At 40.1% G+C, this 26,151-nt stretch overlaps 1 protein-coding gene across 1 annotated transcript in view; it reads left to right on the forward strand.

Annotated features, from left to right (window-relative positions):
• Positions 1-26,151, forward strand: part of sox6 (SRY-box transcription factor 6) — a 135,122-nt gene that overhangs the window by 16,188 nt on the left and 92,783 nt on the right. Inside the window, 2 exon segments of the mRNA XM_028568814.1 lie at positions 4,827-4,896; positions 13,376-13,426. Coding sequence (XP_028424615.1) covers positions 13,392-13,426 — 35 coding nt within the window. The 5' untranslated portion in view covers positions 4,827-4,896; positions 13,376-13,391.

Consider the following 26,151-nt stretch of genomic DNA (forward strand, 5'->3'; position numbering starts at 1 on the left):
ATTTTCTTTTCTGACACTATTGCACTTCAGCTCTGCCAAAATACCGCTCACTGTTTCACTCTCAACCAAGATATTTTCACTGGTGTGACGCTCTGGTCGTCATTCCTGACACATTGGTGCTAGACATTTTGTGAGAGTCTAGTCTGTTGTAGTTCAGCGACAGGACAGGATCAACCATAGACAGAAAAAAGGCAGTTTAAGGCAGGCAGAGGGCAAAGATAAAATGAGGACAGAAGAGAGATTTGCAAGCCTGTGAAAGTTAACGGTGCGCTGGAGCATGAAACAGCTGTTTGCACGTGATTGACCTGTTTCCAACACCAAATAACTCAATGATATGGTGGATTTCTTATAGAAATACAGCTTGTCTTTCTAACAACGCAGCACTGGACTTCTTTTTTTTGTCCTTGGCTGTCCGTGGTTTATTTTACCAGTAGGAAGTGAATTAATCTATGAGCTAACAATGAATCCACAAACGATCTATGCCAAAGTGTCCACAGTCTACCTGAACGCTAGCTGTTTCCTGACCAGCAATGTCTTCTCATTCCCGGTTATGGTGATTACTCACTGCACAGGAGCTGTCGTTTCATATTTCACAGATGATGCTACTGCAGAGAGGATTGACTTTATGAAACTGGATATTTAACAGACAATCACATGTGTTCAATTACTATATCAGACCCTTCTGTGGCAGAATGTTCTGCGCTTCACCCCCCCTCCCACCCCAACCTCTTCCTCCCATTTCCCTATTTCCCCTGGGACCACTGTTATAGCCTCACCTCATTGCATCCCAAACTCCCCCATGCAGTCCCCGGCCTGACTGACTGTGTGGCTGCTGCTTCTGCAGAGATAACCACACAGCATCCAGGTAGAGAGCAGCCTGCTGATGGCATAGATTACCTCTATTGTCAAAATAACTAACTCTGCAAAATTCCTACTTTAGTGTGTTTGGACGCATGAGAGAGAGAGAGGATTTGCAATGGAGGATTGGATTTTTTTTTTTTTTAAAACATGTTGCAGATCTGGATGAATTCCAAACAGAAGTTGAAGTACAAGTTTTGGCTTGCCTCAAGCATATACACACAAAACTACACATGGTGAAATGTGTATTTACATACATGTATGCAGCAGGCATGCAAACATACATACAATTTAAACATGTCCCACATGTAGTAGTTGTCAATGTCTGCCCTGTGCTGTGTACAGTTGTGGTGATGTTGTCTATTGATACTGAGCCACTATCACATGATGGTTGAAAAACACAACTCACTGTTATGGTCAGGGAAAATTAAATCAAGCGTAGCCCACACTGTACATGAACACATGCCTGGAATTTGAAGGTTCAGATGATTGGAAAGGGAATCTTTCTGAGCTGTGATTGTAAAAACTGCTTTCCTTTACGTACTGTACAAGAGGCTTCAGCTGAAATGGCAATTCCAGCAGTTTGTTTGATGTGTAATATAAAAGATACACAAGCAGTTTCTACGTGGGAGGTTTAAGTACAAGTGAATGAGTTAACCTTATATTATACCCACTGTAAATTCCACATTTCTGCAATGATAGTGTTCTGCCCAGACAAAATGCCTACGTGTGTGTGTGTGTAGGTGTGTGTTTGTGTGTGTGTGTGTGTGTCTGAACTATAGCAAATTTCGGGACAAATTTTGGATTTTCAAACCAGCGTGGATCAGGGACAGCTTATCCAATTGGTGTCCCCAATTTAGTTTCACTGCAATTTCATCAAGCACAAACCAAATGGTTTCTGTCTTCACTGAATTTAGCTACAGAAAGATTGTGTGATTGTGTGTGTGTGTGTGTGTGTGTGTGTGTGTTTTCCCCGACAAATTTTAGCACTGCAAGTGATGCTATAATTTTCGACTCTGCTTCGCTGCATATGAAAGCTTTTGTGGCGACTTCAGTGTGTGCGCATGTGTGCATTTTCGAGTGTGTGCTATGACCAGCCAAAGCTAGAGAAAAGGCCACTCTTTGAGAGAAATGCCACAGGTGGCTGTGAGCTCTCTGTCCCTGCTCCTTTGATGTCAGCTACATCAGTCTGTTTGGATGTTTATATCTGAGAGCTAAACCTCCAGTATTTTCAGTGTAATATTATTTTAACAGAAACGTCTTTGTGGCTGTTCACTTGTGCCACATTTATTTTTCCTGTCAACAGTTTATGTCTCTAACTTATATATAGATATATAATGGAATAATAATGGAAAATATATAATTTAAGTGTGTTTACAATTTATTTAGAAAAATGTGGTAAAACTAATAATTTGTATTTGGGATTGACTGAAATTGTGTTTAATAAGTCCCAGATACTCTAATTAGGAATGGGGAGTGCCTGTTTTATGTTTCCTGCCTGTAGGTCTAATTCACAGCAGGAAAAAAGCTGCTACATGCAGCTACAATAGGCCAGTTGACACAGACTCTTATTACACCACAGGGATTACTACATTTGCTTCATTATAATATCATTTGGGTTCTCTCATTATTTGCAATTATAAATTCCTTTGTTTTTTTCTCCCTCAGACAAATAATTAACTTAAATAACCAATGAATAAGGAATACATTTCCCCATTTATTATTTACCTCATTGTTCCCAATTATCATCAGATCATGAATTCAAAGGTTTGTTAATGTATACTCTCTGTAATTATAAGAGCTCTCATTTATTTAGGCACAACAGGAATTAAGTCTATAGTCAGATTGGTTTATTGAATTACCATCCGTGTGTGTGTGTGTGTGTGTGTGTGTGTGTGTGTGTGTGTGTGTGTGTGTGTGTGTGTGTGTGTGTGTGTGTGTGTGTGTGTGTGTTTGTGAATACAGGAGTGGGTGGTTGCAGCTGGAGTGAACAGTGAAATAGTGTGTGTCATTTGAGAGGCCGGAGTAGACTTTATTTCTTTTTTTTTTATTCATATTTTGTAATACAATTCATTAAGATGATCCCGATAAGAAGGCCAGTGCTATAATACAATATTTCGTTGCACAATGGCCATTTTCACACCTAACATACAAGTTACTGGACAAGGTTTGATATCTATATTAGGAAAACATTTCAAGTTTTCAGTAATATCCGACCAATACAGCTTAACAAAAGGACAGTACCACAATAAATGCATCAGCGAACCATACAGTACTTCGCAACCAGTTGGATAATGTATGATAATTATTTTTAATGTCAATTATTTTTCCTACTATGTGCCTCCAACAGGTTGGTAAACTTTGTTTTTAACAAGTTTAGCTCTTTGGTTTAGTCTTTCAAGGCTTTACTGTGGGCAGTGTTCTGATCTCAAGTTTCCGATTCTTTTTACTGCATTGGTAACTCTATTCAGATCAAATCTTCGTTACAATGAATCTTTGAGCTCTGCCACCTCAGATAGAGGTTGCTGTGCCCAGCCAGCGTCTCTTCGTTGGCCATACTTTGTGTGGTAGCTGCTTGCCGCTCAGTATTTTCCTTTGTCTTAGCTCTAATTTCCTGGAGACTAGATTTTGCATGCAACCATGTTTGCCAACCATGCAAGGCCAATTCTTTTAGTGAACATAAATTGTCGCTTAGGCAGAATATCAATGTTTTTAAGGTCAGAGTAGTGCAAGAGAGATTAGCACGCCATTCCTCTCAGTCACGAGACAGTAGAGAGCAGGACTAGACTAAACTCTGAGGTGCTATTCATCTAACAGCTTTCCTTTCAGCTGGGGTCACCTGGGTCCCCTCTTCCCCATTGTCAACTACAGCCTCAAGGCTATACACATTCAGACCTGTCTGCAACTCCTGCCTTTATCTGGCTCATTCTGTTAACCCTCCAGCCTTCCACATAGCAGACTTCGTGCTGTGCTCTGACAATGCAGTGGTAGTCGGTACATTTATCTGGTCTTGCTGATGGTGGTTTATTGACCCCGGCGTTGGGAGACTGAGGTGCTGTAGCGCAAATTAGTGACAGATCAGTTAAGCGTGACCTTTAAAAAACCCTTGACCTTGTTTAATTGGCAGTGCTGAGGCAGACTAATTGTATAAATCAGCTGGTAATGAGATCTTGGCTTATTGTGAAAAACAAGATAATGTGAGAAAATGAACATGACTGAGCGTACAGAATTTCCATCCCTCGAGCTTGATGGCCTGATCAGTGAGTGTTTTTCTCTCTATTGTCATTTCTTCTAAAAAAAGTGTATGCACTTACACAGACTTAAGTGTATATTGTACTGGAGTTTCCTGGTAATGTGTGCGTTCTCTAACAAAGCTCTTGAGTTGCAGCACTTCAATAGACATGCTGAAACTAGTAGAGCATGGCCCCTAAATAAATCATTAGCAGGCAGTGCTTGATGAAAGAAAGCAAAATTAAATAAAACAACCATTTTATATGAAAGCTGTTTATTATCTGAACCCACCAACTGGAAGACAGATTAATGAGGTAGCAGAGAAGTAGATTTTAAACATCTAGGACAGATTCCCATTGGTGACAGCTGAGTACTGGAGGTCAAACACTAACAAAGCTGTTTTACATTAGCACAGCTGTGGAGACTCTGACCCTCAGCCAACAGTCACTATGGCCTCAATTCTCTTCCTCTTGTTCTCTGTTTATTTGTTTCGATGTCGGTAAATACAGTTATCTAACGCCCTTGTTGATTTTAACCATGTTCCAAATTCACTGGTGTTCTTTTAATCAAATAAAAGATATTTAAACTCCTTAAAAACCACATGTATATGTTGCCTTGTTGGTGGAATTTTAATCAAATGCAAGATATTTATACAGTTATAAACAATTATATGATGTTGCATACAAGGACACACTTAAAAACAACCCTTTTCTGTCTTCTTTTTGCTTACATTTCAGGTTTTTACATGAATTCAAAATCAACCGACCAGTGATCGCTGGAAGCTGGGGATTGAGTCTTTCAGTTTTTGTAAGTATCAATTTGCCCCTTCGGCTGTTTCTGTCTTGCCACATGTTTCATACACCCCGCTGTCTTTCACCCACACTGAACACCTGCATCAAATGAGGTGGACAATTGGATAGGCATACAATGTATGCACAATTAGACAGTTATATAGGGACACAGTTACTCACAGACTATTTAAACATTATATCCTCCAACTTATATTTTGTTCTACTTCAGTATTGTGTTGTGGTTATTCAGGATACATTTTTTCTTTCTTCTTCTTTTACACTTTATTGCTCCCTGTGTGATATGATCCACTTTGAGTTGCAATGTTAAGGTCAAATTTAGGCTTTCCAGTATCTAAATGGCTATTTAAAGCCTTACAGAACAAAAAAAACATTTTCCCACAGTAGAGAAAATACACATCAGCCTTTGGAGAAAAGTCTTTTGTCTGCAAGTCGACTGCATACTAATCGTGTAGGTTCTATAGGAAAGCATACTCATCTTTTTCCTCCATAGCAGTTTCAGACCTGCGTTTAACCCGGGCAACCTTTGTATAACTCTGGGCAACCAATATATGTCGCTTTAAAAGTGGAATGTTTTAAAAGAAAATACAGTAAAACTATGAAATGCACCATTTTGCTTTAAAAAAAGAAAAGAAAGCAGAATAGAGAATACTACAGTCCTCTCTGCATCTACACAAATATTACTTAAACAAGCTTTGCTCAGCTGCTCGTGCAGGTTTTCTAATAAAAATTTTATAGATATTAAGCAAATAAAGGTGAGGAACTTCATTGATATAATTCTTTTCTTTCAAATGTCAGTTGGAGATATCATGGGAGTCAAATTAAAATGGTTGAGGAGCTCTTCAATAACTCTCTGAATTCAAAGTTCATGGCCATTTACCATTGTTTAATCATGCCATTTCACACCACACACAGTCTTCCACTCAGATGAACATGCACCTGTCTACCAGCCAGCTATTTCTGCACAGTTTTGTTGACTTTGTTGTGAATGGCATAAACTCGTAAAATGGTCGTACTATGACACTCAGTCAGATGAACATAAATAGAGCATCTAATTAATCAAAGTTATTAAAAGCACTGGGCACACACATCAAAAGACATTACTGCACATGTTGTTGACAGATGTCTAATAACAACAGACAATGGCGGCAATAAACACTTTTCAGTTAATGTACCACATTGAGAATATGCCGGTTTTTGTTTAGAACATTGACAAAATATCATGAACAATACATCTGTGACTACTAATATTAGCTATAATCAACTACTGGTGTGCTCACACATATATATACCGGATCTTTTACTTTATCAACCTGCTGCAGCTTTCCTTTTAAAACTTTCTGAGTAAGTTGAGATACCTGACACCAGATGTTGTGTTTTATAAAAATGTAACATACCCTAGCTTCACTAATTTTAATAAAAAATGTACATGTAAAGATCCCAGTTACCTACTACAGTAGGAGCCTAAGACGGTTAACATGGTTTGCTGCAAATCAGTGAGAAATTGCCTATAGTTTTCTATGTTTAAGTATTAGCTGCATCAATGTTGTTGTCAAAACTAGCTAGAGTATAGAAAAACATCCCCACGCAGCAAGAAACGTCTCAAGCCTATATGCTTGTTTGAAAATGAATAACAAAAATTGTGAATACTTAACGGGATATGAATAATCTACCTGTGTTATGTCTACTGCCCCCTGCTGGTCCAGCTAAAACTGCTCCTTCTCAGGTAGCTAATACAGCACATTGCCTCCTTAAGTTACAAGTGTTAATGGTTATGTTATTAAATCACTTCTAATGCTATTAGGCACCAGTTAGTATTTGTTATAAAAGAAAATACACATGAAGCCGTAGTGGGCTAGCATTCACTGCCATCCTGCTCTTCAGTAACATTAAAGATGCAGTAGGTAAGACTTATAAAACTAACTTTCTGTCATATTTGCTGAAACTGACCCTATGTTCAAGTAGAACTACATGAAGCAGGTAAAAAGTAGTGCGATTTGCAAAAACCCACCGCTCCCTGTTCAGATGCACCAATCAGGGCCGGGGCAGTCTCTAACTGCGTGTCAATCACTAACTGCATGTCAATCACTGCTCAGTCAACACACATTAATTCTCCCTTGTGGGGGGAGGGGCTTAGGAGACCGTTTTGGGCTTTAGTGGAAATGGGGGAGGGACTGAGAAGTTGTTGATGTTAACATTTTTTGGCTAAGTCCTGGATCTTCGCAATCCTACCTACAACACCTTTAAGTTGGAACTTCATACTATCCGAAATCGAGCTCCTTTGACCTACAGGTTTAATTGATCTCAAAACATGACCGGAGGTAATTTAGTTTGTGTCTGCAGCACTTATAGAACAAGTTTAATTACACGCCTGCAATCTCATTTGGAGACACCTGAGGATATGTTGGACCATCTGAAGAGGCCATACAGTCTTTGTTAGTATGTGCCATTTATCTAATAAGCAATAGCCTCATGGTCTCACGGCTCTCATCCCACTATTGATGGCACCACTCAAGGGGAGGCGGCAGGGGAGACATTTTGTCAAAATGAAATAAACAGCACTTCACTGTAAAATGAAAATGAATAACCTTTGAATGGTTATTCGTCATCCATTATTTATCAAATGGGCCTCTTCAGCCCACTGACCCTTCAGTGATTAAGGTCAATATGTTGCTTATCACAGGCTGCTTGACAAAAACCACCTAACAAAGATTTTAATTTCATCAGCCTCGATTGCTTCAGAGGATCCCAGTGCGAATTTGGAAAACAAATTTTTGCACATCATTACATGGCAAGAATGTAAACACGCCACCCCATAAAGTTGATCCTCCATCTTCCTAAACTCTGCATGCAATTAATAGCTTGTATTACTCATAAATGACCAATGCTAAAATATGCTTTTAGTGTTGGCAAATTAATTAGGTGGGTTCTTGTCTGGGCTCTTTTTTACAGTTTGTGATTAAGTGTGGTCTATATTTAATCACATGAAAAGGAGCTGACCTCTGAGTTTATTATTTGTATCATTATTTGACGGTTTGATGGACTTTATTTCATTCTAGAATAAAAAACCTAATATGGACTTGGCTGCTGTCCTGGTTTTCGAGGTATGTTACCCTGTACTGTAGGACAGAGTTTCACCTAGTGGCTATATACGGCAGAAAACAGGACCAAAGAACATGCCATCAATCTTCTTGCTACCCCAGCTGTGGAAAGTAATGCATAACTAAAAGTCCGGTAAAATGAATTAATGATTTCAACCATGAACTTTTCTCCCAAAACGCCATGAATCGTCTCCAACTGATAATGCACCACGACCCTGGAGTGTGAAATCCCTGTTGCGTTGAGAGTAGCCAGTTAATTGATTCGCAAATTATTTAAAGTTTGTGGTGCCCAGGGGAGTGCTAGAGTCTAATGACGGCCCATTTTGAAAGAGTTGAAAAACTCTTCCCAGGCAAGCCGGTATTAAATTGCAACAGTCGAATCTGGGCACCGAGAAGAGAGATGGTGTCCAGTATTGTGTTCTTAGATTGGGTCAGCTGAATATGCTCTTTAAATTGGGATGTATCTAATCTTAAATAGGAGATCTAATTTCATTGTCCTTTATTCCTCTTTTCAGAGGCTTTGTTTTTTCATTTGTGGTGCTTTTATCCTCTCTGGGAAATCATACAGTATGATGGATAATCTGTTTTTAATACAGATACAAAGGTAAATATTTGTATATAGTCAGTTTCCAAATGCCGTTGTCCTATACTTGGCATTTGTGTCATTTGTCCGTCAGTATGACACTCACATTTTCTGTTGAGTGTTAACTGCAAAATGAATGGGGTTTGACTGACTTGGACAGGATGAAATGTTGCTACCTAAAACTCTCAAACAGGCTTATACTCTGTCTGTGGCATATGTGATATTTAAAGGAAAAGCTGAATATGTAAATAAGTAAGAAATCAGTAGACAAAGAAAAATAAATAAGTTAATTTGTGGTAAGATAAGACCTGGATCAAGCAAGTCATTCTGTGCAGAATAGGCTCATCTAGTAGCACACACACTGTACGTTCCATTGCTTTTTAGTTGAATTTGTTTGATCTCTGTGTTAATATCAAGAAGCCTCTAATCTCGACCCATTAGCAACTGCTGTCATTCAGACACACGGTGTCGTCCTGATTTAAATAAAATGAAATGAAGATAGTTGTTTCTGGTCCCTTGGCTTCACTCATTGCCATAAACATATGCTCTGTGCCCCGCTTCTTTCCATCTTATTTATGACTTTAATTTGTTGTGTGGGCTGCACAAGAAATCAAATTTAATCCAATCCTCCCAGGGACCCTGTCATATAATAACATGGTAATTTCTGTGTATCCTTTTGAAAAATGAGGAAATTAATTCTTCCTGACATGTTCTAATTATTCCAGTGTGAACGGCGGATGGGCTCCCCTCCTTCCTCCCATCCCCCTAAGTGTCAGTTGCCGACGGGTGGCGAGGTGCTAATGCTGACCAGCAGCGCGTTTAATTTGAAACATGAGCAGACACCTTTCAACACACCTTCCTAATGTTGGAGTGGCTCACACAAATTAATTCACTACTCATCTGGCAGCTCTAACTGAGGTGTGTGTGTGTGTGTGTGTGTGTGTGTGTGTGTGTGTGTGTGTGTGTGTGTGCAGTATGTGTGTGTGTGCGCGCATGTTTGTGTGTGTGTGTGTGTGTGTGTGTGTGTAGGTTAGGGGATTGGGGGAGGGGGTCAATGGGACACTAGTAAAGATAACATAGTGTGTGTACATGTGTGTGTACGACACTGTACAGTTGGTGTAAATCCAAATATGTCAGTGTGTGTGGACACGTGCTGGACCAGGTATCACCATATTTCATGTGACTGGGTGTTGAGTTGGCGCAAAGATGTCTGCTGGGATGTTGGGATTGCTTGGACAGCTTTTTTCCCCCTCTCTGGATCTCCCTCCTCGCGAACCAACAGTACCTTTTCACACATGCCATTGCTCTACTGAAAGACTTATTTAATTAGACTGTCATCAGGCAGTCTTTAGCTTATCACTTTAATTTGCATAGGGACACTACTGACAGACAACAATGATCTTATTTTCCATGTTCAAGAGTTAAAATAAATCAAATCCATAGCAGATCCAATGTGAACTCTGATAATCATAATATAATTTCAAACCAGGCTTGCTATTGATTTTCACTCTGTAAAGAAATCACAATTGTCTGTTCATTGAAAAAAAAAATCTGTACAGGCCTGGTATAATGGTCTGTACAGGCAGGCATATTGTTATCATGAAGAACAAAATTGGTTAATAATTAACATCTAAATATAAAATATAACTGTATTCTGACTTTTGCTAAGACTTAGTCTCTGTAAGTCCACAGCTCTGTATACATTCAGGCTTCTAATAGAAGAAATGTGTTTCCACTCTAATTATGCACAGTATCTAAGCAGCTGAGACAGGAGGAGAAAAGATAAACAAACAAAATGTATTTACTGAACTTTGGAGTCGGGTTAAAACCATAGAACTGTAACTGATTTGGTGTGTGTGTGTGTTGTCTCTGGGTCGTAGAGCAGGGCTCATAGCCGTGGCGTCATGGTCGAGGAGAAGAGAGCATGGCTTTGTCAACGGTGGGTGGGTTCCCCAATGACTCAGAGAGGGGAGAGGCGTCAACATGGCCGCCCGGCCCACAGGGATTAAAGAGCCCCCCCCCCACACACACACCCCTCACACCCTGCAGGGTTAATCACTGCCATTTTGGATCCATGCAGAGGGAGCAAATTCACTCTCCATCACTGTGGAAGAACTGAGACATAAGCCACCAGTTAGGGTGCCACTCTGTGGGTAGAGCTGCTTCATAAGCTTGTTTCCACTCTGTACAATAGAGTGTTTTGAGCCCTGGTTTACTTGTCTTAAGAAAAGTTGGAGTTCCTGGATCAGTGCAGACTCTTGCTCTCTGTATCCTCCTCTTTGGATATTGCTATGTTTTCTCATATGGATTCCGTTAAGGGATATAACAAGTAACCTGGGATGTAGTTACTGGTAGGATCTGTGTAGCTAACTTCTGTGTCTCGCTGTGCGCCGCTTACTACGTGAGCCTGTTAATGACTGAAGGCTGAGAGTTCTGTCTCGTGCCAAGACCCACATGGCTGCTGGCGATGCATTAAATCAGCAGTCAATTTGACTGGAAGTTTGAAATCTGGGCTAGGTTAAGGGGATGTGCTGAAGCCGTGTTAATAGCTAGCTTGTTGTCCATATGGTACTGCTTTAATAGAGCACATTTGTTGCAGATGGTGGGAGACTTGGTTAGGCAGAGGCAGCTTTTGGCAGAGGCTCATTCTTCGAAAGGGCTGCTGTGCTGATCAGACTAATCCAGGCCAACTTAGTGATGTCTACCCTCCCTGCTTCTCCTTAACCAAAAAAGCCTGCCCTTGAATTGTGGACTAGCCTTAATTCAAAGACATTCTTGTTTTTTTGTTTTCTGAGAAGAGCAAATACAATGTGGCTTGGTCACTTTTTCCTGAGTTTGGTCATTTGCTCTCCAAACCGCACCTTTGCTTCCAAGTTCAGTTGTCTCTGACCACAATGGGACTGTTGTGGACAGCAGGCACAGCTGAGGAAACACAAGCACACAGAGTGAAAGAACAAGAGTTGTGGAATAAGACCAAAGATAAAGATAGAAACTGGGCATAGCCTAATTTCATTTTCTCTGCTGCTACTTAACTGTTTGAGCAGGTCTGCTGAGGGATTCAGGTGGCGTTAAAATAAATAAACATACACTCACATAATAAAAGAGTGCTCTGTTCATCCTGCCACTGCATAACCATTGACAGGATGAACAAAGCACTCTTTTCTTTCTGCATCAAACTCAATACCATTTCTATTCATCTTTCTAATTTCTGGGTTGCAGTAGCTGTGCTGTGCATGTATATGTGTACCAGAATTTGTTTGCATATACTGTAAAATCAGAGCGAATTCACATTTTGGATTGATAATTGTTTTAGTTTGTGTGCGCCTGCTTTAGAGTATGTGGGCTTTTTGCACTCAGAGAAGTGAGGAGACACGCTTGATCTGCTCTGCACTGTTTGACGGTTGTTTTCTCACGTTGTCACTGGCTTGGTGTGCTGTGGCGTGGTGATGGTATTATGTGCGCTGGGCTCAGCTGAGTGGAGAAAAGAGCAGAGCTGCAGCGCCCGTAGCTATGCCACTCCCGCCTCCCCAGACACCTTATTGTGAGAAAAGTCTCGGCTGAGTCCTCTGGGCCTTGTGGATCCACTGCCTTGCTAAGTGCTGGCCAGACTGAAAGGCACAGTGTCCTTGGACCCAGCTCATTCTTTCCATTCTCTCAGAGGCTTTGTCTCATAAGCCACGACAGCAAGAGGACAAAATGCCAAATTACACCCATGTCACTCAAACGTAAGGTGTTTAAGGGCTGAGATGTCATTTGCTGTTTGCTGTTTTGTGTTATTCATGATAGTGTGCATGAGAGAGTGTTAAAAGTTCAGAATAGGAGTATTTTTCTTTCCATTAGTGTTGAGGAGGAATTTTGATCTGAAGACTGTCAGTCGAAGTTATGAAATTTAATAAAAGGATGGAGTGATTAAATGACATGTTATAATGCTGCAAATATTTTTGCAAGACATCCTTGCCATATTTCAGTGGCTGAGTATTTTTATAAGGATAGTTGTGAGATCTAATAGGCATTTGAATTTAAACCACTGGCAAACGTTCCACTCACCAATCAGTTCTCTGGAATCGCTTACCACTTAAAACAAAGCACATGGAAGTCCTAATCAATTTCCACCCAATCTTAACCCAATAAAAGTGTATATTATACAGACCAATAACATAGCATAATGGAAACCTGTTGTAAGTAATTTTTAGCAGTGTGTCTCCAGTATTTTGTGGGTAAGGCTTCTGAACGACCCCTACAAGTGGTGACATCATGACCACATCCTTTTGCCTCATTGACGCTGTAAGTCCCAGCTTAGGTCCCTTGTGGCCGGGCTCCCAGAAGCCACAGCACCCTCGCCACACATGAGCTGCAGCTGGACCACCATTAGCTACTCTGAACAGACTGGGGCTGCTCTGGGATCTGTGGTTACAATGCTGGATGTACATGTATATATGTGCACACAGCCGTGGAAAAAGACTGTATAGAGATCAGTAGGCAGAGTTTATTTGATGCAAACATATCATCAGGCTCTCAGTGCAAACCGATGTTGTATGCAAATCCACTCCCTCGATGCAAAGAGGTATAATTAATGATGTCAGTTCATGAAAAGAGAGGATGGGTTCGTAGCCATATTTCTGCTTTAATTAAAGACATATCTTATTATAGGAGGAAGATGTATGCTCTGTCTTTTTCTTTCTTTTTCTTTTTCTCTTTCTTTCTTTCTTCCCTCCCCTTTCTCTCTTTTCTCCTTCTTCTTGATTATCACTGGTTTAATAGTGAAAATGGTTCTCTGTGATTTTTCCTGCCAGAACCCCACACGCTGACATGGAGGGCTTTCTTCGTAGCAGCTTTTTACTGAGGTTAGTTTAATTTCCGTTGTTGCCATTTAGGATCACAGGTTGGGCAGGGTGGTAGTGGGCTAACAGGGGTTATGCTTTTCTGACACATTGTTAGCTTTAAACTTTGTACTGTGTGTGCGTGCTCATGTTTGTGTGTGCGCATGTGTCTGTGTATTTGAACATTGTCAAACAAGGATTCTAACATATTTACCCAAGCTGTGTGTTATGATTGTGTTCATGTAGTGTGAGGCTGACTGGCATGCTCACCCTGATAGCCTCCAGTCAGACTGAAAGCACACATCAACAACTTAAGGGACACATGTAGGAGCTTTTTTTTCTCTCCTTCCTTTACCTTTCACGGCTTAAAGGACCTGCAGATCAGGCTTTCTGTGTCTTTACACTGCATGCTTTTGTCTGACCCCTCTCCCCATCTGCCCTCACTTACTAACCACCCTAATCAGTGATGTTGGGGTGAGGCAGTCGCTGGTATATCTGTCTTGTGATGTACTGTTGTTTCCTGTTGTGTAGTGTGTTTGTATTCAACCTACCATAAAGATTTACATTTTTTGTCTTTACCCTTCCTGTGATTCTAATTAAAAATGTGTGCTGTCATTACACACAGAGGAAGTAAATAAGAGTGTATTTACCATTGGCTCCTTTCCTAGTCAACCACCTTCTCTAGGCTCCAGTGTTGCTCCCTAATTAGGGTTGGCTCATTAGAAGCCACAGCAGCAGCATCTGCCTTTCAAAGCTGCTGTCAGCCAAACTTTACTAAAGCTAATGAATCCTCTTTGATTTCTTTTTCAAAAGGTCACTTATTTGATTAAATTAACAGCTTTTTTCTCTCAGAACTGCTGGGGGCATTTTAAAAAGAAAGGACAATTTGATACCATTACTCTCACTAGTCAAAGAAATTAAATAGAAAAATCACTCATACATTTACATTTACTGTATGTTTTTTAGCTTTAGAATTAAATAATGTAAAACCATAATCATTAAAGTAAGATTGAGATCATCCACATTTATAAGCTTCAGAAAAAAGCAAGTTGTGCTCTGAGTTCTGACAGAATATAAATTGTGACCAATGGCACAGTTAATCTTGCAGAATAATACAGTATAAAATATACTCACATGCTTTTTCATATGCACCTCTGACTGTTAACTGAAACCGTTTTTATTTTTATTTTCGATATTCAAGAAATTGAAAAGCCATATATTTAGTATACATTCATAAATACGTGAAATACTTTGATGCAGTAAATAAATAAAATATGTAATGCAGAAATATAAAGTATCTGTTTTATCTTTCATGGTTTGGCACCAATGTATCTGGTGTTGTATATCTGCTATGGTTTGACAGAAGTTATTCAGGCATACATCATTACGTTACATTTTGCACACTGCCTATGCTCATTTCCGCTTTTTTTTGTGATGGTACAAAGAAGAGGGCAGCGTTTAACTCTCAGTACCTGTTGAAACCAGTTTGGTGGATAACTAACTGCACTAAATATAAACTGTATACTTTATGTTGCACTGGAACAGGTCTGACAAAAGCATATCTCAAATTCACCTGGAATATCTCTGCATTCAATCTCACATCCACAAAAGAAAAGAAAAGGAAAAAAGAAACATGACCTTTGACCTTTCTCAACAATTTCCTTTTGTTGTCATAGCTGTGAGAAAACACTGTGATTATTGTAAGTAAACACATTATTGTACTGCTAATCCACATCCTTCTCTCAATGTCTGTTTTAATTAAAGGAGAAGCGCTAGTAGAAAGATATCAAGCACACTGGCTGGAGATTGGAGGCCTCAACAATCAGACCCAGACCAAGGCAGGCTTTGCTTCAGAGTTAGCCCTTATGCTTGAATAAGACTTGTGTCCTGGAGTAGGCTGTGGGGTGGGGGTGAAAGGGGAGAAAAGGATAGAAACAAGGGTGGATGGATGTGGCAGTTAAGACATTCCTCTAGTGAAGAATCCCAGTATCTTTTCCCAAGCAACTGAATTAGGTCAAAGGTAGGCTTTCTGAACATGCTCATACATTTCTGCTCCAATGTGCAGATGTTATCGACTTTTTATACTGTATGTCTTATCTCCGTAGCACACCGGATGGGCCTTTCATTTGTTTTTTTGTATTGTAATGAGACACAAGTTTTATTTTGAGTCATACACACAGTGAGTTCTAATAGCTGTAAAAGTGCTGAGACATGGCCATCGTGAAAAATACATCAAACTCTTCAGATCTGATGGGGAAAAGTCTAAACTCCATATTTTACGTACAATTCAAAGCCTTTGTACTGTCTCATAATAAGGACGGTCTGTTTAAAAGTCCCAATATTTCTAAAACTAACACAGAAGTTCTCTTAACTAAAGTATACAATGTACACGTCTTTAATAGACAACTATTTGGGCTCGTGTTATTGTACGCCTCACAGTTTTTCTCTTTGTTGAAAAGATGTGTTTTCATTTTAGATCAATTTTTTATATGTTTATGGAAGACGTTTAACAGGTTTTGGTTTGTGTAGTCAAAGAGACTGAGAAAATGAGAGTGAAAGAGCAAGGGGAAGGAAGAGAGACAGAATACAGAGATGTGAAAAGAGAGAGAGAGAAGCAGAGAGAGAGAGAGAGAGAGAGAGATGTCTTCAGTCTCTACTCCCAGTGGGCAGGACCTCCCCCTACATTTCTGCCATTATTTGATGTAATGAAAGGAGAAAGTGTGTAACATTGAGATTGTTAATTAATTTAGTCTAACAAGATGAAGATAAATGAAACCCACTGAAGGTTGACTAGGCTAAGGGGCCCACTTAGCATTCCTCCTGCCCTCGAGCTCTGTCTCGCTCACTCCTTTACAATGGAGCACAGCTAATACTTGCAGCATCGTTTCTACAAACCCGCTGAGCTCTCATCCAGTAAGTTTAGATGTGGACCTTTTTTGACAAAATATTTCATTTTCAGCCTCTATCATAATCTTCTCTCTGGGATATTTAAATTTCTAAATGGCTGGGCTGCATTCATAATGCAATGAGTTTTGGAGCATAGATATGCAATTACCTAATTGAGTCATCTTGACATGTTGAATAAAGCTCAGTTGACATACATGACTAGTGAACTAAATTGACTTTTTAAATATATGTATTGAACCACTGGTCAAATGTTAATAATTTTTTTTATTCTTGCAGACACCTTGTAGTCTTCTTGTATATAACAAACACACCTTTCATTATCTTCTACTAGAGAACAGTGATATGTTTTCTGAAATGGCAGGAGGTTATATAAATGGCTATTCTCGCCAGCAAATGTGGCCCCTACACATGAGTCTGTGTGATTCCCAGCCTTTCACCATATGAATGGTTCTTCTCTAATGCGGCTTGGGGGCTATTTGAGCGGCAAGACAGACAAAAAGCAGAAAAGACTTTTTTTTTTTTTTTTTTTTTAACAATGCCAGACAGTTGTCTTCATCCAGAGCCCTTACAAGCAAATCAGTAGTCTATCAAGGTCCTTCCTCAGTGGACACTTTGTACAGGATCTTCATGGCAGCACAGACCAATCATTATGGCACCTATTCTTTGCTCCCTTAGTTCTCAAGTCATCAACAATGGGTTGTTGATTGTATGGAAAACACCAGAACAATTACGTCCTCTGTTTTGGTGGCAGAGCAGCGTTTTAAAGTGCAATCCTCGATAATGGCCTCATTATTGTTATTCTTGGAGCAGGCCTGAGGAGAAAGAAGTAGCTGCTTGCAGTGCGTCATTATTTCGTAAATTTCGATTAGCTCATCATGCTGTCTCCTGGCAAACAGAATCATAGCTAATTAAAAGTGAGCGAGCGCTCTTGCCTGTGACTTAAAAGGTAGCACTCGATAGGCTGTTAATATGAAAAAAAATGGTAACAAAAAGGAGGATTAGAGCCGTTACCCTGGTAACTCCAACTTCCATCTGCGAGGGAACAATGAACTTGTGTTCCTTCACCACCTATGCTTGAAAAAACAGAAAGCGAGGAAGTGAGTGTTCTGAAAGGACAAGACCCTTTTAAACAACAAAGTGGGATCCAGGCCTAATAGGCTCTTTGGTGTAAGATGTTAGGCGAGATCACTGGGGGATAGAGGAGCAGAGAGGTCAACGTGTAATCCTAGGACAGTGAAGGTTGTTCCAGGTTTTTACAATAGCGGGTTGTTTCTCAAATCCGTTTGTCTGCCCGAGAAACAAAACCTCAAGTTTGTTAATTTTTAAAGATTTTAAAAGAAAACAAGATTGACAGAAAAGACTGCTAGTAAAATGTCTCCTTGTGATAAACTGGGTAGGCTGCCCTACAGCTAAAATGTACACTTTCCCTCAGCTGATTAAATAAACACAAACAAGATGCCAAAGAGTTGGGCCAATTAGACAGAGCTGTCAGAAGCTGTTAGAATTGTCTCTTGCATCTCTTTTTACTGATACAACCAATTCTGCATTGATTTCTGGCACCACAGCTCAGTTGGAAAATGAACTCTTCCATGAATCTTAACACCTTAATATATTGTATAACCAATGCACTCATGACTTGCACTAACCATTGCATAACAGCATTTATTTTTTCACTTCTTTTCGAATGAAAATACTGTTAATGCATTTCTATAATCTCTTTATTTCAACCAGCATTCAGACACTTCATAAGCATTTCTAAATAAAAGTGTTTGATGGGCTTATAGTTAAGGGCTGCTTAAGAGCTGCTACTCTGAAAAGGAATGCTCCCGCTCTAACACTGCTGAGTTATAATGATCCATGACTATGGAGGAACAGTATGTGTTTCTCTTTGAGTTTTATGTCCCTTATTACTGCTGCAATATGTCTGCTCGCATTAAGCTAATTTATGGCTGAGGCCAGCATAACAGCAGTACAGGTTAATGAATTTGGCATTACTAATTAAATGTTATTGAGGGATGAATATGAATCCTGTGGTCGAGAGGGATGGCAAAGAAAGGGGGAGGAAACGAGAATAGGACAGAGGACTTTTCTGCACACTTCTATTTCCTGCAGTCCTTCTTTTGGGTTGTGTTCACAATGAGTAACACATGAGTGTGAAGACAGCACAGCCTTTTGGGTGAAATGGAGGACAGCTTTACTTTAATGCAATGCCCCGTCACGGTACTTTCTCTGATTAGATGCATCTGAAAAAGAAATTATACGATTATGTATAACTCCACAGAAGGTGTTTGGGAAAATAAGACCAAAACCAAAGGCAGGCTACTGTACTTGGGCTTTTATTTTGTTACTTTACTGTAAATGCATTTGCTGTGATGTAGCAAAGTATTACAGGGTAAAAGGATAAATGAACAGCTAAAGTGATCAGACACTCTCATGTAAGCTGAGGACCATTCAATGCAGTGCAGAACATGTCCCTTTTTACACAATTGTTGTTAAGCAATTACTAACAGTAAGTCACTTCTTGAAAACAGGAATTCAAAGGCCATGTAGCACGGCCTACAAGCAAAGAGGGATGATGGTGACAGTGTGGAATATTGAGCCATTATTGAACTGCCCTCTGAGGCACTCTCTCCCGGACCAGGCTATGAGTGTGTTGAGGAAAACAAGATAGATATATTTCCCTGGATTTTTCATACTTGCCCTAACTTGTTAGTAAAGGGTGACACTAAAAAAAGAAGGAAAAAAAGGACTTGTTTCCAGTCGATTAGGTCATATTGTTCGCAAAATAAGCTAGGACACTTACTAATGAAATTGCTAATCAAAAGTAACTGCAAGTAAGCGTTCACGCTACATCCTTTTACAGTAATGACAACACAAGTGAAATAACCAGTGATCAATAAATGTAAACTATGGGGTAAGGTATATGAGGACATTTGGATATGAGCATAATGTGACTTTTGTTTAAATTTCATGATTTTTGTAAATGTTCCACACAGCCTCCCTGCAGGCTTTTTAAAGCTCTCTCACTTCCAACAAGTTTAACCTCATAACTGAATTACAGAGACATTTGGAGAGAATGTGTGTGTTGTTAGTGGCTTGTGTACTACATGCACAGTCTAAATTATTACAGTCTTATTTTTCCTGCCACTCTTTCACTCTCACTAACGCCTATACACTCCACGTCTGACATACTCTCCCTGAGAGCTAAGTCTTTCAATTTAGATTTCAATTATCATGTTAGTTTTGTGATTAGACTTAAGTCCTCCAGGAATCAGACCTCTCTGCTCCTCTCTATTCCACTCTATTCCACTTCCCCTGCAATCACATCCCATCTGATGAATTGCGCGTATAATTACGGAAGTTATTGAATATGCAGATCGCTGCTGACTCTTGGTGTGCGGTTCATAATGCATCAACTCTAACTGTATCAAACAAGGGTCTCTGATAAAGACCCACTCTGATAATGAGAAAGGGCCAATGTATGCTATTAGTCAGAGATAACAGACACCACAAAGACTGAGACTCAATTAAAACAGAGTCACGCTATAATCTGCATGACTCTGTGTGTGTGTGTGTGTGTGTGTGTGTGTGTGTGTGTGTGTGTGTGTGTGTGTGTGTGTGTGTGTGTCGATGTGACTCGGTGTGTGTCTGTGTGTGTGTAGCTAAACTGCATTCAGGCCAGTGTAGGGACTTGGCACTAAGCAAAGTCAGCTCTACCATTACAACCAGCACATCACAGACCAGTCTGAGAGGCCAGCCAGCCAGTGCACAAGGTGTTTATGAATCAACCAACATGAGGTATTTCCCTCATGTTACAGTATGTTGCTACCATCGTTTTACACCCCGTCCCATGATGCAATCCCTAAGAGCTTTTCAAGAGAGGGAAGTGAAGCACTTCACAGGCACACCCACAGGAGAAGGTGGTGGGAAATTTTGAAACTTTTGATAGCTTTTAGAGAACTTTCTAAAAACCTGGCTCACAAGCAAAGAGGAAAGCGTCTATAATTTTTTGCATTTTTCTGTCAAAATACTGGGGATTTGCTACTTGCTCTTCAACAGGTCCAAATCCAATAAAAAAAATTCCACATAAAGCTGTTCTTACAAGGTTTCTCAGCTAAGGTTTTGCACACAATTGAGAATACAGGGAAACGGAAGAAACCGGGACCTTTATTTTTAGCCTGAGCTGTAGTGATGTAGCTGCCATTTATAGCTGATATGCCAGGCTGATGCTGGACGGCTGCCCTGCTGACACCAGAGAGAAGGGTTTATAGACTGCACAAACTCTGCACAACACAATCTCAGACAGACATAAAATAAGCAAATCAAATGTAGATCAATTTGATTGCAACCTATTTAATTGATGAAGAGAGGTTGCTATTTGTATGTTTTATTTGTTGAATATGGTGACACATTGTTTAAAACAGTGGAAGTGATCTCAAGGTGCAGACTGGCGGATGTGCCCACAAAGGACAAAATACACACAAGAGTATGCTTCAAACCAAGAAACAATGCAAATATCAAAACACGAAAAACATAAATTTGTAGAAAGAGGAAAAATGGGAGATTTAAGTAATGGACAGCATTTTACCTAGCAGAAGAGATACTAAAGCTGTTCTTTGTGCTTTCACTATTGTGCATATGTTTTGGTATTTGCAAAATGTTTGTCCTCAATCTTTGAGTTTTCACTTTGTCTGCATTTCTTTTCTTATCAGTATTTTACAATATTCTTGGTATATCATGCCACATATTTTGCACATATATATGAACAGCATACAGATTATGAGTTTACATATGTTGATGCATAGTTGCATACACGTGTGCATGAGAGCATTCATTGAGGTACTATTGGGGCCTTTTTCACCTTACCCAACTAGTTGATTAATTCATGCAAAACACCTTCTGCCTCTTACCACCTCTCTTCTGATTGGCCATTGCTGTTGGCCTGGTAGTCTATTTAAATCTGTAGAATTGCATGCACTGTAAGTTCTGCTGACGATGGTCCTAAGACCAAATGGTGCTCTTTATTTCGCTTTCCCCCTGCCCCTTTTGTATCTGAAGAAGTTTTTTTTTGTGAGAACGCAGGCCTTTTCTTTATAATGATGGGATCCATTCACCTTGGCTACACACACCTGACACCACTTATCGGTAAGCCTGGAGTCAAGAGCGAACATCTTCTCCACATTGTTAATGTAGGCATACATTTTCCAAGTACATTTTTGTAATTTTCCCTTTTTAAATGTGTTTTCAGCCATTGAATTTATTTATAAATTAACTTTAAACAATATTAAAACAAAAGGCACTAATCTGGTTTGAAAATCTTTTGTTGTGCCACATCCTGTGGTCACAGTGGACAGTATTAAGAGCATGGTTGGTGCTGGATCTTTTCCCTGTCATGGCTGACTGTTGTAATTAAGACTCAGAGCGGGATTTTAACACTTGGCACCGTGGCACTTTACCCAGTCCCATGTATATTATTACGTTAATAGGATTGAACATGTTTACACCAACTGTTGGCTTAACAGGAGGTCAAAAAGGTGACTTAAACTTTTGTTAAGGGGCTTACATAGGAGCTCAAATAGCATTATAGTAGAAGACTAGTGGGTCTACACACTGACAGAAAATACACAATGTATGGACTGCGCTTGTGTTCAATGTAAGTTCCCTGTTCTGTGGTCAGTAAAATAAAAACTAAAGGGCATAGTTTACCTAAGTGGCCAATGGGATTTGACTGCCCTTTACTGTAAAGAGTGTGTTGCAAATGCAACGACCTTTGTCAAGTCCAACTATTGTTTGCAGATTGGTTACACACTCTACAGGCTGTGAAAGACACATCTGCTACCTTCAGCTCAGTGGAGAGCAGATAGACAGTCAGGTGTGTGTGTGTGTGTGTGTGTGTGTGTGTGTGTGTGTGTGTGAGAGAGAGAGAGAGAGAGAGAGAGAGAGAGAGAGAGAGGTGGGGTCCTCAGTTACCCTGTCATACAGCCCAGTTACAGTCCCTATCTTCTTATCCAATATTTGTCTGGCCTTCACTCCATATTTGCCTTCCATTATGTTTGCTTTGTTTATTGAAATCTATCTCAGGCAGATTGGTAAAGTTTCCAGAAAGTTTTTGTCTGTGTGCATTTATCTGTGTGGTAATTTGACATTATATATTTATTTTTTGTTCAGCTTAAAATTCATGTTCATAGATATTTGATGCCGATATTGTCCCCAATATTTTAATTGGTTAGCATTTTTGAAAGGCAATGCAGGAATTGTTGTTATACCATGGGAGTATAAAATTGTAGGTCAGCTTGTCAGAAAATTCACTTTTAAGCTTTCAACTTTAAATATAAAACCATATTTGTTTAATGTGTTTTTGATTGATTCCCTGATTGAAATTCAAAGGGTGGTCATAAATGTTTCAGGACAAAGGGTCTCTTTGTGTGAATAGGGCCTCAGTTGAAATGGAGGAGTAGTTTGAGATTACCAGATTATTTCCTACTAGCCCAGTGAGTAAGGCGAGGCGAGCCGCAGCCCTGCGCCGTGCTGTGCTGAGCATAATGAGTGTGGTGGCAGGGAACCACAACAGAGCTGGGCAGAGGCTGCCTGGGAACCAGAGGCCCATGGCCCACAGCCAAACACACACACAAATCCTGCCGCACACTTGTGGCTTTTTAAGAAAGCAATTTAGTTAATGATTTCATTTTGAAGCACTGTCATGATGCATGTGTCCTCTGAGCGAGCTAGCAAAAGAATAAAGGAGAAACCAACACAGAGGAAAAAGGTATTAGTAAAGACAAGACTCCCCCCAACAACCGGAAGAAATAACATGCAACCGAGTGCAATGTGGCATTTGTTGTAAACACAGCACAAAAATTACTTGGGTAATATATTGTGGTAGGTATATCACTTGAGGCTCCTGCTTCTTTTTATGCATCGCTCTGGGGTCGACACATGGTTAGCGTGGACTGCTGAGGCATTTTGAGTTTTAGTCAGCATCTAATCCACTACAGTGCCCTCTTCCCCGGAGTGGAAATACAGCACATTTTTCTGTTCAACCATGTCTGTCAGCTCTCTGATTTTATTAGGGCTATGTTTCACATTCATTTACTCAGGTTTTCTCAGTGCCGGCCCATGAATGAAACCATCTTAGCATTGCTAAAACAGCAGCTTGTACATGTCTTCTGTGAACCAAATTTTTGGTCAATTACTCAGATCACTGGCTGGGGTTTCTGGTTTTGCTCTTCAGATCTCATTTTCATCCAGTCTCTCTTTTTTTGTATCAGCCGTCAATCACTCATGGTAACTTTTAACCACCTCCAAACAGGGCTGGGTGCTGGCCATTCATTTAGACCTTCACTTTTGCTTGGCTTCTTCCTGTCCAACCTGTCAGAATGACACACACTGTTGACCATGCTTTCTATTCAGCACTGGCAAATTAATTGGTTTCAGTGGTTTAAATCAGCAATCAATGTCAGTTTCCCAAAATAATAAGCCTTAATCATAAATCTTTGAGGTGTGGCTTGCCTGACCCCTATTCATCATGGCTATGCTAGATGGCCTCATCTGGGTGGAGCAAATGAACTACCCCTGTTTTGATTTTCCAATTGACGTGTCACATGAAACGTGGCTACTCTCTCCCCTCCCCGAATCTATCCCAGCCCTTATTCTCACAGTCTTTAAAAAAAAACACAAGGGCCCAAAGACAAAGGGGGAAAAGAAGTCCAGTTGTCACAAGGGGAGACACATTTGTGTGCCTTCCCTTGTGTGAGAGTGCTCAATGAATACCATTAATTTATTCAGAAAAAGAAAAAAAAAATTGCAGAAAAGGAAGAAAAAAATCTGAAGAATTAGAGGTGGGTCCAAATATAGCTAATGAGCTGTTGTCCTCCCAGCTCATAGAATAAGAATAGAGCAGCTTAATTACAACAGTGTTGAAGGTAATTTTCTAATTTGTTCCCCTAACTACATAAATGTTTTTATGAGATGAGAATAAAGGGGAACAAAATTTCTTTTCTTTTCCGTAGACATTTTAAATTTGCCAATTTGGTGTCCAGGAGTTGTGAAGCATTCTACATAGGAAAAAAGAAAGGAACATGGATAGTGACGGAGAAAGTGGGCTATTGTGTGCCGACATTCCAAATGTCCAAACCGACGGCAGTTGTACTGTACCAATCCCAGCCCTGCTGGGCACTAAAGTTGCCAATGATGACCTAATGGTGGCAACACCAAAGACTGAGGCCCATAGTTTCCCTGCCATACAGTACAATACCCCCCCACTTTCATAAGCAATTCACAGTCACCAGTGCCCATGCTTTTACTGCTCCCTGAAAAAAGGGGGGGCCCACTCTATATTTCATCTGTCACCATTGCTTTTCTTTCCTTCAACAATGCTCGATTGTTTCCATGAAGATTTCAGGTTCCATGAACAGGAGAATTCTGTATTATTATGTTCCTGCCAAATTCCAATCTCTGTTTTCCTTCTCCTGCTCACAAAGGGCTCATAACTTACTGTCAACTATGAGGCAAGCCACAAAGCTCCACTGTTGCTCAGCAAATAGGGTTGTGTTGGTTGATGGCTTGACTTGCTGTTAGGTTTGCTTAAGTGCAGCAGCAACAGAAAGCTCTTTGGGAACTCCATCCCCCAGCAGGCCCACAGAAAAAGAGAAAGAAAGAGGTTAAACAACAATAAGCTTGTTTTGTCTCAGTATTTTTTTTAGAAAAAACAGTTGGTGTGGTGACACTGCTGTAGTTGCTGTCCTGCTACTGTTAGTGTCTTCTGGTGTGGGTTTGACTCACAACATCCAGTATGCTCCTCTTCTGGTGGATCATTTCTGTTAAAAAATGATGCGAGTCCAGGAAAAAAAAAGGCCAGCAGTGAATTTTTTTTTTTTTTTGATGGCCATCCTTCATTTGTGAAAGCATACGCATGAGTGGACTTGTGTGTGTCCTGGGGAACTGAGAGGCTGTTATGCCATCCAGCTCTGAGCTTGTGTCCTGGGATCAGGAAAAGGGCCAAAGGCACAGGGGACTGAAGAAGGAGGAGGAGGTAGAGGAGGGAGCAACCAGGGAATGTGTGAGTGCTCATCGACCCTTCCTGAGTAGACAGACAGGGACACTTAAGCACTCTCACACCTGCATCTGCTTTTGCCTTGGGTGGGGGGCAAGGACACCAACCATGCTGTCATGGCAGCTGCACAAGTGTTTAAAGTTGGATACAAGGCAGTTCCTCTAGCAGCATATTATTGCAAATAATTTACCCTGCAAAGTAATTATCAATGCTCTGCTCAATATGTAAAGTGTGCACTTCAGGTGGCTTGCTTAATTTGCTCTGGGTGGCTATCATTTGAGTGTGGATTTTAGCTGTGGTAACTGTGGCAGTTTCTAATAGAGAAGGCATCAGGAGAGAGTGTGAAGTGAGGATGAAGTGCTACCGTAATTGAGTTGACTTTTTGCAAGGAAAGGTCAACAATAATGGAGGAACAATTTAAACAAATTCATTTAGACAACTCTCCAGTCCCTGTACAGTGGGTTGTTGGAAAATCTGTATTTTCCCAACCGTTTACTATATTTAAATATCTTTATCTGTAATTACTTTGTCTGCTGAAGTTTAAGAGATTTGAATTAATTTGTGTATCACTGACACAAAAGGACCTGTAAGAAAAAAGGCAATCTCTTTTTCTGATTTACGTGTTTTTAAATATGTTGGAATAATACAAAAGACAAGTGTGTGTGTGTGTGTGTGTGTGTGTGTGTGTGTGTGTGTGTGTGTGTGTGTGTGTGTGTGTGTGTGTGTGTGTGTGTGTGTGTGTGTGTGTGTGTGTGTGTGTGTAAAAAGAAGCTAACTGTGTGCAGTATAC

This window comes from Perca flavescens, chromosome 1, assembly GCF_004354835.1.
Source record: "Perca flavescens isolate YP-PL-M2 chromosome 1, PFLA_1.0, whole genome shotgun sequence".
NCBI classification, from domain to species: Eukaryota; Metazoa; Chordata; class Actinopteri; order Perciformes; family Percidae; genus Perca; species Perca flavescens.